Source organism: Stegostoma tigrinum, chromosome 35, assembly GCF_030684315.1.
Source record: "Stegostoma tigrinum isolate sSteTig4 chromosome 35, sSteTig4.hap1, whole genome shotgun sequence".
Lineage (NCBI taxonomy): Eukaryota > Metazoa > Chordata > Chondrichthyes > Orectolobiformes > Stegostomatidae > Stegostoma > Stegostoma tigrinum.
The window spans coordinates 17504504-17521379 of record NC_081388.1 but is presented as its reverse complement, the minus strand read 5'-3'; the positions used below and the strand labels follow the sequence as shown (position 1 = coordinate 17521379).

Below are 16876 nucleotides of genomic sequence, written 5' to 3'. Positions count from 1 at the left end.
ATTTATAGCTGTGTTTGTATATGTGTGGGTTTGTTTCCTTGTTTCATTATTTTCCTCAGGATTAGTAAGTGATAGATAGATTTCTCAAAACAAAAACCTCATAATAGACTCCTTAACTTTGACAAGCATTAAGTTTTAATTCGAAATTGTACAGCTACATGCTAAGAAGAATTTTAAATACTTGTTGCATCAACCACAGGGATTAAAGAGAGCGGAACTGATTCACCCTCCACACCCGTTTGCAATAAACTAAAGTCAGATTATCTGGTTATCTGCCTTTTGAGGGATCTCACTTTGTGAAAATTGGCCACAACTTTTCCTCCATTTGAACAGTGATTATCCTCCAAAAATACTTTGTAAGGTTGTAAAAAGTGCTGGGAGTCTGAGGTGCTGAAAAGGCACAAATACAAAGTATTTCTTAAAAGTTACCCTGTTTGAATTCAAATAACACATCACCAGCCTTCCTGGTTTTAATAGTTCATGACTATGCTGGAGAACTAATGCAAACATTTATAACTCAACAGCCAGGCTTGTGATCATGTCCTGAAGCTTGTTTATAGAATTTGACTAGAGAGATAGCTGGGGGTAACGGGGATAGGGAGGGGATTTGGGACAGAGTTAAAACAAAATGTGTTTCAGTGTCGTGGTTGCCTCTGGATAATGGGGGAAGTTGAACTACATTTGCTGTTTATTCTCCGTGGCAACAACTCTACCAATCAGAATCCTCTTGTCAACCAATCAGCACCCTTTTCTCAAGCAGTATTAATTGTTGTTCCCCTGGAGACATGGTATTCTTGCAATTGTCCTGGCAAACATGTCTCCATTTTTTAACAGCAACGTGCACATCCTGTACAATCAAGTAACTACTAACAATGAAAAACCTCAGGAGTTCAATATGAAATCAGTCAGTAGCAATGAAACAATAGAAGGTATCTCAGTGTCAATCTGCTCAGGCTTTCCTATTTACATGGATCCCAGCTTAAATTCCAGCTGCCAACAGTACTTTAGCAACTGAGTTTCATCTGATCAATACTGCCTAATGCATTGTAACTAAGCAGCAGTACATTAAAGATAATCCTTTGAACTGGCCACATGATGCATTGATCTGACTCCCAGCTAACCTCCGTCGGTAGTCCGAGTTCCACGCTGACAAATTATCCTCCATGAAATATGAAGAATTTGCAATCATATCACACTTCTCAAGAACTCTGCTCCCAAAGGGCTTTATTGTCAATTAAGTTTTTTTTTGATGTACAGTCATGGTCGCAATGTTGGAAATACAGCTATCAAACTATGCACAGCAAGCACCCATAAACTACAATGTGAAGACAACCAGATAACCTGGGTTTGTGGAGTTCATTGAGGTATAAATGTTAGCCAGGACTTTGGAGAGAATTCAAACAAACACAGAAAATACTGGAGGAAGTCAGAGCATCTGGCAACAACTGTGGAGAGAAAAGTAGAGTTAAAGTTTTGAGTCTAATACAACTCTTCTTCACAATTGTTCTTCAGGAACGTTGACTCCATTTCTTTCTCTACGGATGCAGCCAGGTCTGCTGAATTTCTCCAAGCTTTCTCGGTGTTCATTTCAGGTTTCCAGAAACCATGACAATTTCACTGGGGATAGCCTCCCTGATTTCTTTAAAAGGATGCTATGGAGTTATTACTTGATGGGGCAGGTGGGGGCCTTGCTTTAACATCTCATTCAAAAGATGGCACCTCTGGCAGCATGGTCTCAATAGTACATTGGGCATGCCAATCCGATGCTCCAGCTGAATTCCAATCCCCGTAACTTCTGGTTCAGAATTTAGAGTTTTGCCCACTAAGCTTCAGTACAGTGTTTGAGAAGCCTATGGACTGCTGTGGTGCTTGAAGGCAGCTCGCCACCAGCGTTTCCAGGGGAATTAGACATGGGCAATAAATGCTGGCCTGGACAGCCTTGACCACATCCCACGAAAGGATGAGAAAAACAAACCAACCCAATGTACTGAATAGTTTAGCCAGCCCTTGGGAACACAGCAGTGTGACTCAGTTCAACCCTACAATCCAAATTCAATCACTTGGGCACTGATTGAGATACTCGTGCATCCTTGAATGCAAGTGTTGGCAACTTTTGACCATGGAGGGCATTAAGGTTCGATGCAGTCGGATGATACCCACTTTCAGGTAGGTTCTCAGCAAGACAGTTAGACCACGGAGGCCCCACCCATCAGCCTCTTATTAACTGGGTCATCTGAGGGAGCTGGCTGTGAAAACTTCTCCCCATCATAAACAATTAATAAAGTGGCCTGTCAGATTGAACGAATCAGGAACGCCACTTTAAAGATTCAGAAGACACTCCCTAATATGGAGCCTGTAGTTGCCATGGTAATGTTCTCAAGAGATTTTTAGTGCTGGGTTCTGATCTTTCAGAACATCCTTACGCCTAAAATTATTAGGTGCATAATTTATGTCTCCCTGTGTTTACTTAAAAATCTATATAGAATCAGAGAATAATTCAGCCGGGACAGAGGCCATTCAGCCTATTGTAAGAGAGCTATCCAGTTAGAAACACCACTATGCTCTTAGCCCAGAGCCTAACAACTTCTTCCTTTTTGAGTATTTATCAGTACCCCTTCGAAAGTTACAATTAAATTTCTTCTAACTGTTCCTTCTGGTTGCGAATTCCAGAACATAACAGTTTACGCAATAAATATATTTTCTTCAAGTCAACTTGAGCTCCTTTGCCAATCACATTAAATCACTTTCCTTTGTTTTATATCCCTTCTTCACTGGAAATTATTTTGTATTATTTTTGTACGTGAGTGCGTGTTCGTGAATGTTTTGTGGATGTGAGTGTATGAGAGTTTGGGCGTGTGGATGTGGTTGTGTACGTGTTTGTGAGAGTGTGTGGGTATATGTGTGAGTGTGTGTGTGAGTGCAAGTGTGTGAGAATGTGTGGGCGTGAGTGTGTGGGTATGTGTGTGTGTGAGAGAGTGAGAGTGTGGGTGTGTGTGTGAGAACATGAGGGCATGAGTGTGATGGCGTAAGTGTGAGGGCAAGTATAGGATGCTGTGGATGCAAGCATGGGTGTGGGTGTGTGTGATACTGAGTGTGTGAGTGTGGATATGAATGTACATGGATGAGTACGTGCGTGAGTGTGGGTGTGTGTATGCGCGTGTGTGCGTGTGACTGAGTGTGCATGTACATTTTCAGGATCTGGCATTTTATTACACTTCTGCAAAATTTCAGTGGGAGGAAACTGCCCTGCCCAATACAATAAGAGTGTTGCTGCATGTTGATATTCCTTTGACTATCTCTTAACAAGCCCAGTGCTAAAACAATAATCATTCATTATTAATCACAGACACAAGTATTCAAGACAAGCTTTCTATCTGCTGGAAAGAGTTGGACAATTTCTTCCTACTTCCTCATGAAATAAGTAAGTTACATTTCTATAGCACCTTTTGTGACATCCATGCGCCACAAAGCACTTTACAGTCAGTGAAGAACTTTGGAAAAGTTACCATTGTTGTTATGTGGACAATACAGTGGTTAATTTGTGTATAGGAAACTTCCACATCCAGCAATATAATAGTGACCAGATAATCTAATGGTTCAGATTAAGGGCAGCACGGTGGTTAACACTGCTGTCTCACAGTGCCAGGGCCCCAGGTTCCATCCTGAGATTCCATCCTCAGGCAACTGCCTGTGTGGAGATTGCACCTTCTTTCACTGTCTGCCTGGGTTTCCACCAGGTGCTCTGATTTCCTCCAACAGTCCAAAGACATGCACATTAGGTAGATTGGGCATGCCAATTTGCCCATAGTGTTCAGCAATGTGTAGGTGAGGTGCAGTAGCCATGGGAAATATAAGGTTACAGAGAAAGGGTAGTAGGATGGGTCTGGATAGAATGCTCTTTGGAAGGTCAGTGTGGATTTGTTGGGCTGAATGGCCTGTTTCCACACTGTGGGGATTCTGTGGAAATCAATAATGATCAAGAGACTAGGAAAGTCTCTCCTCTGCCTGTCTTCAACTAGTACAACATTATGTTTTCTGTCTAAGTGAGCAAGTAAATAAGACGTCTAACTGACATTTGCTTCAAAAGACGGCACCTCTGACAATGCAGCAGTCCCTCAGAACTTGACTGAGCGTTTTCACCTAAATTATGAATTTATATGTAATGTTGGCTCTTGAACACAGGCACTCTTACAGCTCACAAAAGGGCTAAAGTTGGATCAAAGCACTAATTAACATTAAAACAAACTCATTCAGGTTGAGCAGAGGAATGAAAAGACTTCACAAGGGACTTTGAAGCCACTCAATTGTAGTTACGGTTAAGGTTCATTCAGGAAGTTTCATTCTGCCCCTAATGCAAACTGGGCTCTGTAGGTTGCAATTCAACCTCTAGATCAGGAGGTGGTGGGTTGAATGATGCTCCAGCCTAGAACTGGAGGCTGCAGTGTCACAGGTGCTGCTTTTTGGAAGAAACATTAAACTAAGATCTCATCTGTCCTTACTACTGCTAGCTAATATTTTTTCCTCAGCAAACGTCATGCAAAAACAATGTATGGTCATTTTCAAGATACTGTTTGCTGTGGGCAAATTCGCTGCTCCCATTACAACAGTAACAACAAGAAATTGAGAAAGGATGACGCAAATGCAAGAGTTTCCACCGAAGCGGCACCTGACTTGAGAAACTTTGCTCTTCAGCGAGGAAACCTACAAAGAGACTGTTTAATTGTTGATGCTGAAGTCCTCAGCTACGAGCTCAAGAATTCACCATCTATTGAGCCTAGCCACTGATCCTTTAAGGCTAGAAAATAAGATTTCTGTTATAGTTCAGGTGTTCATCATCCTGACAGATCCAGGTCCTGTAGTGATGAGAGAAGATGTGACTGAATGGGAGGGCTGAGCTGTTCTGGTTCCTGCTTGTTACTGACATTAGATACCCAGAACAGAAAGTGACCCCTCTCTTGAGACTGCCACTGAACAGAAAGTTTCTTCCGTGAATAAACTCTGAGCATCTAATGAGCGAAAGACCGATTAAAACAGCACAGCTTCCAATTCTCAGGAGACAATGAAAGCACCGACTCCAGAAGGTGGCATTGGGTTTGGCCTATTCTGAACCATGGAATGGCTTAATGACTCATGATAGGGTTCTGTGACTCACTTTACTGCTGTCCCTCATTCCAATTAACCCACATCATCACAGCAGAGCTGCATCACAGTATAACAATAATTATTAGCAAATGAATGTGCCGTTGCTATTCTTGTTCTTCGTCTCCCGAAGGTAGATTGAAACAGCAAGTTAACTCTCTCATTCAACAGACTTCTTGCTGATCACTCTCTAGCAAGGTGGTAGATGGGTTTCCGTCTTCTAAGGAGGTCAATGATTCTCGAAACAAGGCCGAGCTGAAAAAACAACATCCAAGGCCTCTTTTACAGCACCCCCGATGATATTTTGCACCTTAACGAGCCTTCCATCACCATCTGACGGTCACCACCTTTCTCCTAATTTGTATGAAATGATGGATTACACTCAGAGAATGTAGAACAGGGGACCTAGGAGTACAGAACTGGCTCCCGTTTAACTTATCACTTGAAGACAGCACCTCAGACAGGAAAATAGGAGCAGGGCTAGACCATTCGGCCCTTCCTCAATACTGCAGTGGGAGCATGAGCTTAAATTTGCGTCCAGGTCATCCAGAGCAAGACATGAATCTACAACATTCAGAAATGAAACTGCTACTCAAGGAGTCACAGCTGCCCATTTGGAACTCAGACTACGGAGTCTGGTTTGAATGACATCTGACCTTTCTGTCTCAAGGTCAAGCCTGTGTTTCAAATTTTTATTTATTCCACATTTCCATCAGTACTGGCTTCCTTGTAAAAAAAAAACACAGCCCTTCACATCACAGCATGCTACACTGCACCTTGAACCTGCATTGATGCAGATGTGCACAGACAGGGTGGGCCACAACCTTGTGAGTATCAGAGTTTACTCTCAGATATCTGAAACACACACGATACTGAACACAGATGAAATGTCACCCTCTCACTCACAGTATGATCATGCAGATAGTTTGACCACGCCTATAATTATTGCACAGAACTGCAGAATAACAGCTCCACTTTGGGTTAATAATGCCCTTGAAGGTGTCAGATTCTCAACTTACTGACACTTCTCAGCTCAGCTGCACTCTGCAGGTTCCCTAGTTCCTTTACCATGTTGTCTGACTACTCTATTTGTCTTGAATTCCTGGCCCTTTAAGTGAGTTATCTCCCGATCTGAGCTCAGAAATTGAGGCTGGCACTTTTGTGCCTTGCTGAGAAAGTGCTGCACTGTCAGAGATGCTGGCGTTCGAGCAAGATCCTAAACCAAGGCAATAACTGCCTGCTCAGGTCACTTCAAAGGATTCTACAGCAGTATTTTTAAAGAACGGCAGAGGAATTATCCCTAATAGCCTGGTCAACATTCATCCTTCAAAGGAGATCACATTATCACATTATTTGGCCTTGATAGCAAAATCTAGTAAACCAAGAATACTATGTGTCTATCAACTATTACATTCCCTCCATTACCACTGTGACCACACTCCATCTTCATTGCATGTGAGGTCTCTATTGGTTGTAAACTGCAATATATGTGCACAAGGATGTCTTTTGTTTCCTTTTAAGTAATGGTCATAAGGAAATTCAGTATCTCCACGCAGGCAGGCTGAAACTGTAGGCTGAAAAGGTCTTTAGATAAAAACATTCTGTTTTCTCGATTTTAAAGTGGAATCAGGACAGTTCTTAATCTAGTTTTCCAGTATTCCTGACCAGGATATACCGCATTAGTCCACAACAATTTATTTTGCAGCAGGTTGAAGGTCACAAAGTTACAGGCTATTAAGTTTCAAGAACTTCACTCAGTCTCGTGGTGGTGCTTCTGGGATTATAAATTCCTCAAATTAACAATGATTCCATTTATGCTTTTGGCAGGGAGGTGGAGATGAGGCTTTGAGCTTATCATGATAAGGAGATGGAACGACTTACTGCTTCTGGCACAGAGTAACAGCAACAAATGTACTCTGAAGCACAATGTAACTAGATGCAGCTTATAGCCTGTTTTACGGAACTTCAACCAAATGAATTAGCTCCAACCTCAGAAGGCACCAATGGGTGGCAATATACATACCATGGAATTACCATCTCTGAAACCCACACTATCAACATCATGGGGCTAACCATCAACCAGAAACAAAATGGACCATCCATATAAATACAGTGGTTTCAAAAGCAGATCAGAGGTGAGGAATTCTGCAGTAAGTAGCTTCTGGATGCGAGTTTGTTCGCTGAACTGGAAGGTTAGTTTTCAGACGTTTCGTCACCATTCTAGGTAACATCATCAGTGAGCCTCCGACGAAGCGCTGGTGTAATGTCCCGCTTTCTACTTATCTGTTTAGGTTTCTTTAGGTTGGTGATGTCATTTCCTGTGTTGGTGATGTCATTTCCTGTTCTTTTTCTCAGGGGATGGTAGATTGGCTCCAAATCAATGTGTTTGTTGATGGAGTTCCGGTTGGAATGCCATGCTTCTAGGAATTCTCGTGCGTGTCTCTGTTTGGCTTGTCCTAGGATGGATGTGTTGTAAGTAGCTTCCTTCATGACTACTATCGAGAATGCACAAACCAGGAGTGTGATGGCATGCTCATCTGAATGAGAGCAACTCCAGCACCACTCAAGAAACTTGACACTATCCAGAACAAAGTATCACACCTTCAAACACCTCAACCACTGATGCTCAGTAGCAGCATTGTATACCATCTACAAGATACATTGAAGATACATTCGCCAAGACTCCTAAAAAGCACTTTCTGAACCCACAAACATTACCATCTAGAAGGACAAGGGCCACAGACTCACGGGAACACACTTCTTCTAGATTCCCCTCCAAGACACACACCATCCTGACCTGGAAATATATTGCTGTTCCTTCGATTTCACTGGGTCAAAATCCTGGAACTCCCCCCTTAAGGACATTGTGGACCTACCTAGAGCAATGGGCTGCAACAGTTCAAGAAGGCAGCTCACCACCACCTTCTTAAGGTCAACTAGGAATGTGTCATACATGCCGGCCCAGCTGACTCTTCATGAGTATGCACCTAATCACATGAGGATCATTGAGTGAATCCAGCCTGCATTCCTGGTCCAGTAATTATCTGTGTATTTGTAACCATCTAAATGTGTCTCACAAACCTCATTGAGTTTTTTCAGAAAGTGACCAAGCATGTGGATGAGGGTAGGGCAGTTGAGGTGGTGTACATGGACTTCAGTAAAGCCTTTGATAAAGTTCCACATGTAGGCTATTGGAGAAAATACAGAGGCATGGGATTGAGGGAGATTTAACAGTTTGGCTTAGAAACTGGCTTTCTGTAAGAAGGCAACGAGTGGTGGTTGATTGAAAATATTCAGCCTGGAGTCCAGTTACTAGTGGTGTGCCTCAAGGATCTGTTTTGGGACCACTGCTATTTGTCATTTTTATAAATGTCTTGGACACAGGCTTAGGTGGATGGGTTAGTAAGTTTGCAGATGACACTAAAGTCAGTGGAGTGGTGGACAGTGTGGAAGAATGTTGCAGGTTGCAGGGAGACTTGGATAAACTGCAGAATTGGACCGAAAGATGGCAAATGGAGTTTAATACGGATGAATGTGAGGTGATTCACTTTGGGAAGAATAATAGGAAGGCAGAATACTGGGTCAATGGAAAGATTCTTGGTAGTGTGGATGTGCAGAGGGATCTTGGTGTCCATGTACATAGATCCCTGAAAGTTTCCACCCAGGTTGAGAGTGCTGTTAAAAAGGCTTACGGTGTGTAAGGTTTTATTGGTAGAGGGATTGAGTTCCGGAGCCATGATGTCATGCTGCAACTGTACAAAGCATTAGTGCAGCCTCATTTGGAGTATTGCGTACAGTTCTGGTTGCCCCATTACAGGAAGGATGTGGAAGCATTGGAAAAGGTGCAGAGGAGATTTACCAGGATGTTGCCTGGCCTGGAGCGAAGGCCTTATGAAGAAAGGCTGCGGGACTTGGGTCTGTTTTCATTGGAGAGAAGAAGGCTAAGAGAGGATTTAATAGAGACATACAAGATGATCAGAGGATTAGATAGGGTGGACAGTGAGAGTCTTTTTCCGAGGATGATGACATCAGCTTGTACAAGGGGGCATAGCTACAAATTGAGGGGTGATAGATTTAAGACAGATGTCAGAGGCAGGTTCTTTACTCAGAGAGTGGTAAGGGCGTGGAACACCCTGCCTGCCAATGTAGTTAAGTCAGCCACATTAGGGGCATTTAAACAGTCCTTGGATAAGCAGGTGAATGATGATGGGATAGTGTAAGGGGATGGGCTTAGATTAGTTCACCGATCAACGCAATGTCGAGGGCCGAAGGGCCTGTTCTGCGCTGTATTGTTCTATGTTCTATGTTCTAAACAATGATGTTCCTTATTTACAATAAAACATTTTGGCAACTGTAGTTTCCTGATAATTAATTAAAGAGTAATTTTCAATATAGAATACTCACTGTTTAAAACTAGCCTGCACGCTTGGAACCAAGTGTGAAATTACAGTTCTCATCTGGTTTCAAATGATAGCCATCATTTCAGGGTTCACAGTACAGACTGACTAGAACTCTCTGGAGGAGAGGTGTGAATTATTCATGAGGGGTTTCCTCTCAGTTTTCCCCGAAGACACCAACTGAATGATGGGGGGCAACCTGAAGGTGGCCTACAGAATGAAAAGTTAGGACCCTGTGTAGTGGGGTGGCATGCTCATGTTGACCCACTTAGTGACCATGATTTGCCACATAGTGATCATTGGCAATGACCAACAATAGATAATGTCGCCCCAGTGGCAAATCCATAAGGGCAGGATCAGCCTTATTTCACTGAGGAAGAAATGTCTGCAGACAGTCAAGAAGTTTATATCAGAGGAGCAAATGTGACAATCAGATATCAGAGACTTGATAGGACCAGTGGAACCCGACTCTGCAAAATACCTGGAGGAAAGGGGAGTAAACATTTTTCTGGCTCATAGGAAAAACACCAAGCAGGAACCCCTCTCTGGGTGGGTATGGTCACTTCTGATATGGACACTTGTGTCCATGTAAAATTGTAGACTTGAGAGTGAAGGAACCAGGGCAAACAGCATCAGCATGTGCCCAAAAGTGTGTAGGAAAACAGGTGGATCAGAATCCGAGATAACAAAGTGTGGGGCTGGATGAACACAGCAGGCCAAGCAGCATCTTAGGAGCACAAAAGATGACGTTTCGGGCCTAGACCCTTCATCAGAAAAAAGGGTGGATCAGAATGAGCCTGTTTAGAAGAAGAATGTATTCAGTCCCTCTAACGACCTTTTACAAACAACTCTGTTCATTCACTGTCTCAGCATGGGGTTGGGAGGCTGTGCTGTTGGAGCAATGCCATGGGACTGGTAACCCAGAGCTCAAGATTAATGATCTGGGATCAAGGGTTTGAATACTACCATGCCAGATAGTGAAATTCAAATTCAATAACAGTCTAGAATTGTAAAAAATCACTATCAATTGTATAAAGACCCATGTGGTTCACCAATGTCCATTAGCCTTACCAGGTCTGGCCTACATGTGACTCCAGACGCACAGCTTTGTGGTTCACGTTTAACTGCACTCTGGGTCAATTAGGGATGGATAATAACTACTGACCACATCTAACATATGAATTTACAAGAGTACGAAGCTCAGCAAGAGTACAGATGCTGATGCTACTAATAACATTAGTTGACAGTATAGTGTAACAAGGGTTGCCCACTGTTCTGGATACATTCCTGGAGATTTTGTCACATGACCTTCTCCCTCCAAACTAACTCACTCCCAACCTGCTCGTCACTTGTTCCTTGGCTTGTCCATCCTCATGAAGTCCCACATTCCACTGGCTTTTTGAGGAAGTGAACAGAGTGCTCTTTACCCAGTTGGAGGCTTCATGACTGACAGTCCCTCTGTCCTTTCTTTGCCTTCTATGATATTCTTACCACAAACAAGCAAAAGGAATTATACGTGTTTTTAATGCTGCTCAGAATCTTTTCCTGGATTGCTTACAGCTGGAGATTCATTTTTCATTCCTGGAGGCTTTAGGACAATCCTGGAGTGGCAGCAACATTTTATACAACCCCATGCTAAGACAGGGAAGAACAGAGTTGTTTGTAAAAGGTCATTAGGGGGACTGAGTACATTTTTCTTCTAAACAGGCTCAATCTGATCCACCTGTTTTCCTACACACTTTTGGGCAGATGCTGCTGCTATTTGCCCTGATTCCTTCACTCCCACGTCCATAATTTTACGTGGACACAAGTGACCATATCAGAAACATTTCTCATTGTGCCACAGCAGTCATACCTTCAGTCACACCCTTCCAGTGGGAACCAAAATTGGGGTTCCTCTGTCATTGCCACTGGAGACAGGGACTTAATCAACCCCCTCGCTGAAAATGCTGCTAACTTGCATTGGGGCTTCAGGCTCTTTCCTTAAAAGAAAATCCTTCAGGGAGTTTGAGCTGACAGGGCATTTGTTGCCCCCCTCCAAGACAACTACAGCAACAGCTGTGAATCAGCACCATCATAGACTGAACTCCCAACTTCCAAAAACAAGACAAAACGTGCTTTGGCTTAGGATGAAACAGAGAAAATGCTGGAGAAACTTAACACATCCAGCAGCATCTGTGTAGAGAGAAGTAGACCTCGCATTTCTGAAAAATAGTTGTAACAGACTCAAAATGTTAACTCTCCCCACAGGTGCTTCCAGACCTAAAATTCCCTACGGTGTGTAAGTAGGCCATTTGGCCCATCTAGCCCACATTGGACCTCTGAAGAGCATTGAACCCAGAACAAACCCCATACCCTATCTGCATAAGCCTGCATTTACCATGGCTAATCCATCCAACCTGCACACTATGAGCAATTTAGCGCAGCCAATCCACCGACCCCGCACATTTTTGGACTCTGGGAGGAAATTGACAGAGATAGAATGTGCAAAATCTTCACAGGCAGTTGCCTGATGCAGGAATTAGACACAGATCCCTAGTGCTGTGAGGCAGCAGTGCTAGACACTGAACCACCATGCCTCCCCTGCTGAGTTTCCCCAGCCATTTCTGTGCTTGCTTGAGATTTCCACAGCTGTAGTATTTTATTTTTATCTGAGTTTTGAAAATACACATAACTACAAAGGCACACTTATCTATACATATAAACATTTATGACACATACATGGGTCCACACAAACATGCATAAATCTGTCCACATGCCCACACACGTACACACACCTTTGAAACATATACAACATTAAAATTCATATAGAATTCCACAGACTTCAGCACAAATTCTAGACAGGCATTTCAATGCAGTCATAAACAAGGGTCCCTGGACCTGAAACATTAACTCTGCTTTCTCTCCACAGATGCTGCCAGACCTGCTGAATTTCTACAGAAATTTCTGTTTACATTTCAATGCAATACTTAGTGATTGCAACACTGCCAGATGTGCCATGTTTTAGATGGGGCAATAAATTGGAACACAGACATTGTCTCCTCCCCCCTCCCCCTTTCAGGTGGGATCCAAAAGATTATTTGTGTTTATTTGCACTATTTGTGTTAACTGTTGCCCAGTTGGTAATACATTCACCTCTGAAACACAATGTTCTGGGTTCAATCCCAGAGCTCGATTTTTAAACAATCCAGCCTGACACTCCAGTGCATTACCAAGCGAGTGCTGCACTGTCAGAAATGCTGTCCTTTTGGATAACATGTTTAGAATGAAGCCCTCCCATTGAGGTGGATGTAAAAAAAATCTCACAGCACAATTTCAAAAAATGGTAGGGGAGTTTTCCCTGGTGTCCGGCCCACTATTTATCCCTCAATCAACATCACACAAACAAAGAGATTATTTGGACATATCTCATTGTCTTTAATGGGAGCTTGCTGTGTTCAAATTAACTGTTGCATTTACTACAACAGTGACTGCATCTCAGAAGTAATTCATTGGCTGTAAAACATATTGCAATGTCATGAAAAGAGCTATAAAACTGCAATTTATTTTATATTGAAAAAAAGGAGAGGAAATCAGACGTGACTATCCTGGCCAATATTTATCCCTTGACTACTATTGCTGAAAATCAGATTATCTGGTCATTATCACATTGCTCTTTGGGGAGCTTGCAGTGCACAGACTGAATGTCATACAACAATGACTACACTTTATTCTTGTAATATGCTCTCAGTAGTCCTGAGTTTGTGAAAGACGCCGCAAAAATGTAAGACTTTCTTCCCAAAACAAGTTTGTTCTTAAGTTTCCAATATTAGATAATAAAATAAACTCAAGGCATGTGCCATTCAATTCACCCAGTCCATGGACTACACTGACCACTTACCGTTAATGTTCAATTGAAAAACCCACTGTTTATAGCCCTCGTAATACTGTCACTGTGAGACAGCCTGTGCTGTTGAGTAATCTCAATTGGACATCACTTGTAGAGCTATAAAATCGATCTTGGCAATCTTGGATTAGAGAGGCTCTTTGGAGAGAATTGTATCAAGATCTTACTTGACCACTTCCCAACACCCCCCCAACCCCCAACTTGTCTCCATCCAGTGATATCCTCTCAAAAGCTCACATCTGCAGATGTCAGGTGACACTCGTAGAAAGCTGAATTAAGATGCCCCACCAGGCCAATCAGCCTACTGACACAAAGAGCTAAATCCTGATATAACCCAATCACATGAAGAGCCTTCGGCTGAAAAAGAGAGCAGCCAGAGCTCAGGGCCATGCAGCCTAGTGCAAGCCAATGCCCAAGAAGAGAAAGGCTAGCAAATTGGTGCTAACACTCCTCAAACAAGGCTTCTCAGTGCCCACAACCTACAGTTTGGATGATTTCCAAAGACAGGGTTTCAGGAATCACTAGCTGTGACTGCAGAGCAGAACATTTGAAAGGGCTGGAGTTATCATGGCAGTGTGCTGCCAAGGCACTTTGCCATCTCCTTGCGCTGAATGGAGGGAAAGCACCAAGCCACAGAGGTATTACTGTTCTTCTGATTCCCAGTTGGTCTCGCCCTCGATTTCGTTAGCAAACAAAAACTGAAATAAAATTGGAATCCAAACCTTGGCACCATGAGGTAAAACCTTTGGTACCAACTCAGCCCAGGTGGGATGGGGAGGGGGGGTGGGTTAGGAGTGAGGGGTTGAAAAGTAAATGCACTGCACTTTTAGAATTCCCCCAACCCCCCAGCCGATTTCAGACGGGGGATTTTTTTTTAAATTTAATGCGGCAAGTTGCGATGTTCTGGAATGCACTGCCTGGTGTGAGCAAATTCAATCGTAACTTTTAAAAGTTCTGCTGAAAGGTCACTGACCTGAAATGTTAATACCTCCCCCCACCCCGTTTCCACAAATGCTGCGTTACCTGCTAAGAATTTCTGTGTTTCTCATATTCAAAAGGAATCCGCTTTTTTTTTCAGTTAAAAGCAGAGTGGGGGGTTTTGCAGGGTTCCGGGACAAGAGCGGGGAAAAGGCGGGGAGGTAGCCTCCTTCAGAGGGCTGGCACATAAATGACGGGCCGAACAGTCTCCTCTGTGCTGTCTAACTCCGAGCCAACCTTTCAATGCAGAATAAAAACGCCGTACCGCTTCACAGAATGCGGGTTTGGGATGTGGGTGAAAGCATAGCCGTTTATCGTTGATTTAATCAGAAACGAAACATTTTTAATTTCAACGTTTAGAAGTTTAAGCCTTTTTATTGTTAACTGAGCTGCTGTACTGACCTGAACTCTCCTTCGTCTAACAATATCAGAATCATCCATGGCCACCCCTAGGCTGGTGTCTCTCTTGTCATCTCAGTCGCCGGAATTCCTCTTTCTTTCTCTCTCTCTCTCTCTCTCCCTTAATCCGACGATGGAGGAGGTCACATCTGCTATGCTACAGGACGAGTTCGTTCGCCATCACAGGAACAAGCTGCAACTTTTAAGGCTACCCAGACTCTCCAAAAAAAAAGCAGGAGGGGGTTGGGGAGATGGGGAACCCAGCAGAGGGGAAAAAAAAACGTTCGGTGGTCTTGAGTGTGGAAGGAGATGTTAAGGGCTCCGAGGATAGAGCATCTGTTTCTCAATGGGTCAGTGGCCAGACAATGTCCACACACAGCACCAGATGGTTCTCCCAATACCAGGGCAATCCCGGGTCACTTGGCATCGGCACATTGTCAGATGGTAGGTCCCATACCCGACTGTGACAGCTGGCTCCAATGGTGCTAGAGTTAGGAGGGTGGAGGGTTAGCAGTGGGAATCAAAAACTCAGGAGCTCTTGGCTCGGGAGGAATTCACTGCAGACAAAATCCTGCCGCTGTTCCATTTCAACCCTCTGCACGCCAACACACACAAATACATCTTCACTGCAAGGATCTGTTGGATCAGTCTGCGTTCACTATCGACCGACCCTTAACTCTCCAGTCAAAGCATGACTCAGGGATTTGTGTAGAAAAAGCTGACAGCTCCACACACACACACACACACACACACAGATTGAGGAAGGGAGAGAAGCAAAGAGATACTGGCAACAAAAAGCAACCTATCAGCTTGCCCGTTTAGGAGAGCCAATCGGAGATAAGATGAGCCTACCTTGACAGATGCTCAGGTCTTCATGTATTGGTCACCAGCGTTTGTCTGTCTCTCTTGTTCCAGAGTCAATACGAAAACGGTTAACCACTTCAGCACCATGGAGAGGGGTGCGCCACAACTTGGCGTGCCTCCCCTCTCAAGAAATACATGCAGAGGGGAAGGAGGGAGGGGCAAATCACACATAGGCGTCGGAGAGAAGGAGGCCATTCTGCCCTATTTTCCTGTGCAGAGCTATCCACACTCTCCTGCTGTTTCTCCGAGTGTTAAATCTTCAGGTAAATACCTTTTAAATTGGCAGAGACAGATTTGACAGAAATCAGAGAGATTTCTTTTTCTCACAGACGGGAGTGCAGGTCGAGGACTCATATTTTCAGAAAAACACTTGAAATGCTGTAACTAACAGAACTACAGGCCAACAGTTGGAGAGCAGTTAGATAGATTACTAGATGCTAATGTCATCAAGGGATTTGGAGATAACGCAGGGAAGTGATGCTGAGGTAGATGATCAGCTGATGATCAAGAATGGCAGAGAAATGTAAGTGTTAAAAGGCCTATTGCTGCTTCTAATTTCCTGCAGAGATTTTACTGGAGCTCTTTAACATCCAGCACAGGCATGAAGGGATGAATGGACTCTTGCTATGCTGTCAGTTTCCTCCATGTTCCTATGAAAAGTTACCATTGAATCTGTTTCCGCTGTCTTTTCAGGTCTTCCATATCACAACAACTCATTACATAAAATAATATGATTACACCTAAAATTGTACAAGTGCAGACAGAAAGACGCTGAAGTTTCCCTTAGGGCTTAATTGATCCATGTTGTGAAGTGAAGCCACTCATTAAAACACAGGTTCACTCATGAGTGGTGTTCATTTAGCATTTGTGCTTCTGTATTAGGATTGGTCGTGAATATACTTCAGAATCAATTGATTTTCTGAACGACACCCTGTGCCATCCGAAGACACAAAAGACAACATAAAAATGCAAGCACCCTGTTTCTTACTCGTGCTCACTAGCCAGAAATAAAAGTATACTAATTACAGGACAGCAATCTGGGGCTTGTGACGGACACTTTTATTCAATGGCATCACCACATCAGACAGGCAGTGAGTAAATGATACCCTGCAGCCGTTGCCTTTAGAAATCCAACAGCATGCATTTCATATTTGGTCATTGTCTGTTTGTGGGATTTTGCTGTGCACGCATTAGCTGCACATTGGTCAACATT

The 16876-nt window shown here is 43.4% G+C and overlaps 1 protein-coding gene across 1 annotated transcript in view; it reads right to left on the bottom strand.

Moving 5' to 3' along the window:
• The window catches only part of LOC125447503 (microtubule-associated serine/threonine-protein kinase 1-like), a 139657-nt gene extending 124112 nt beyond the window's left edge, over window positions 1–15545 (bottom strand). The window contains exon 1 of the mRNA XM_048521936.2: window positions 14803–15545. Within this exon, the coding sequence (XP_048377893.2) occupies window positions 14803–14841 (39 nt within the window). The 5' untranslated portion in view covers window positions 14842–15545. The remainder of the gene's footprint in view (window positions 1–14802) is intronic.
• Window positions 15546–16876: the final 1331 nt, after the last annotated feature.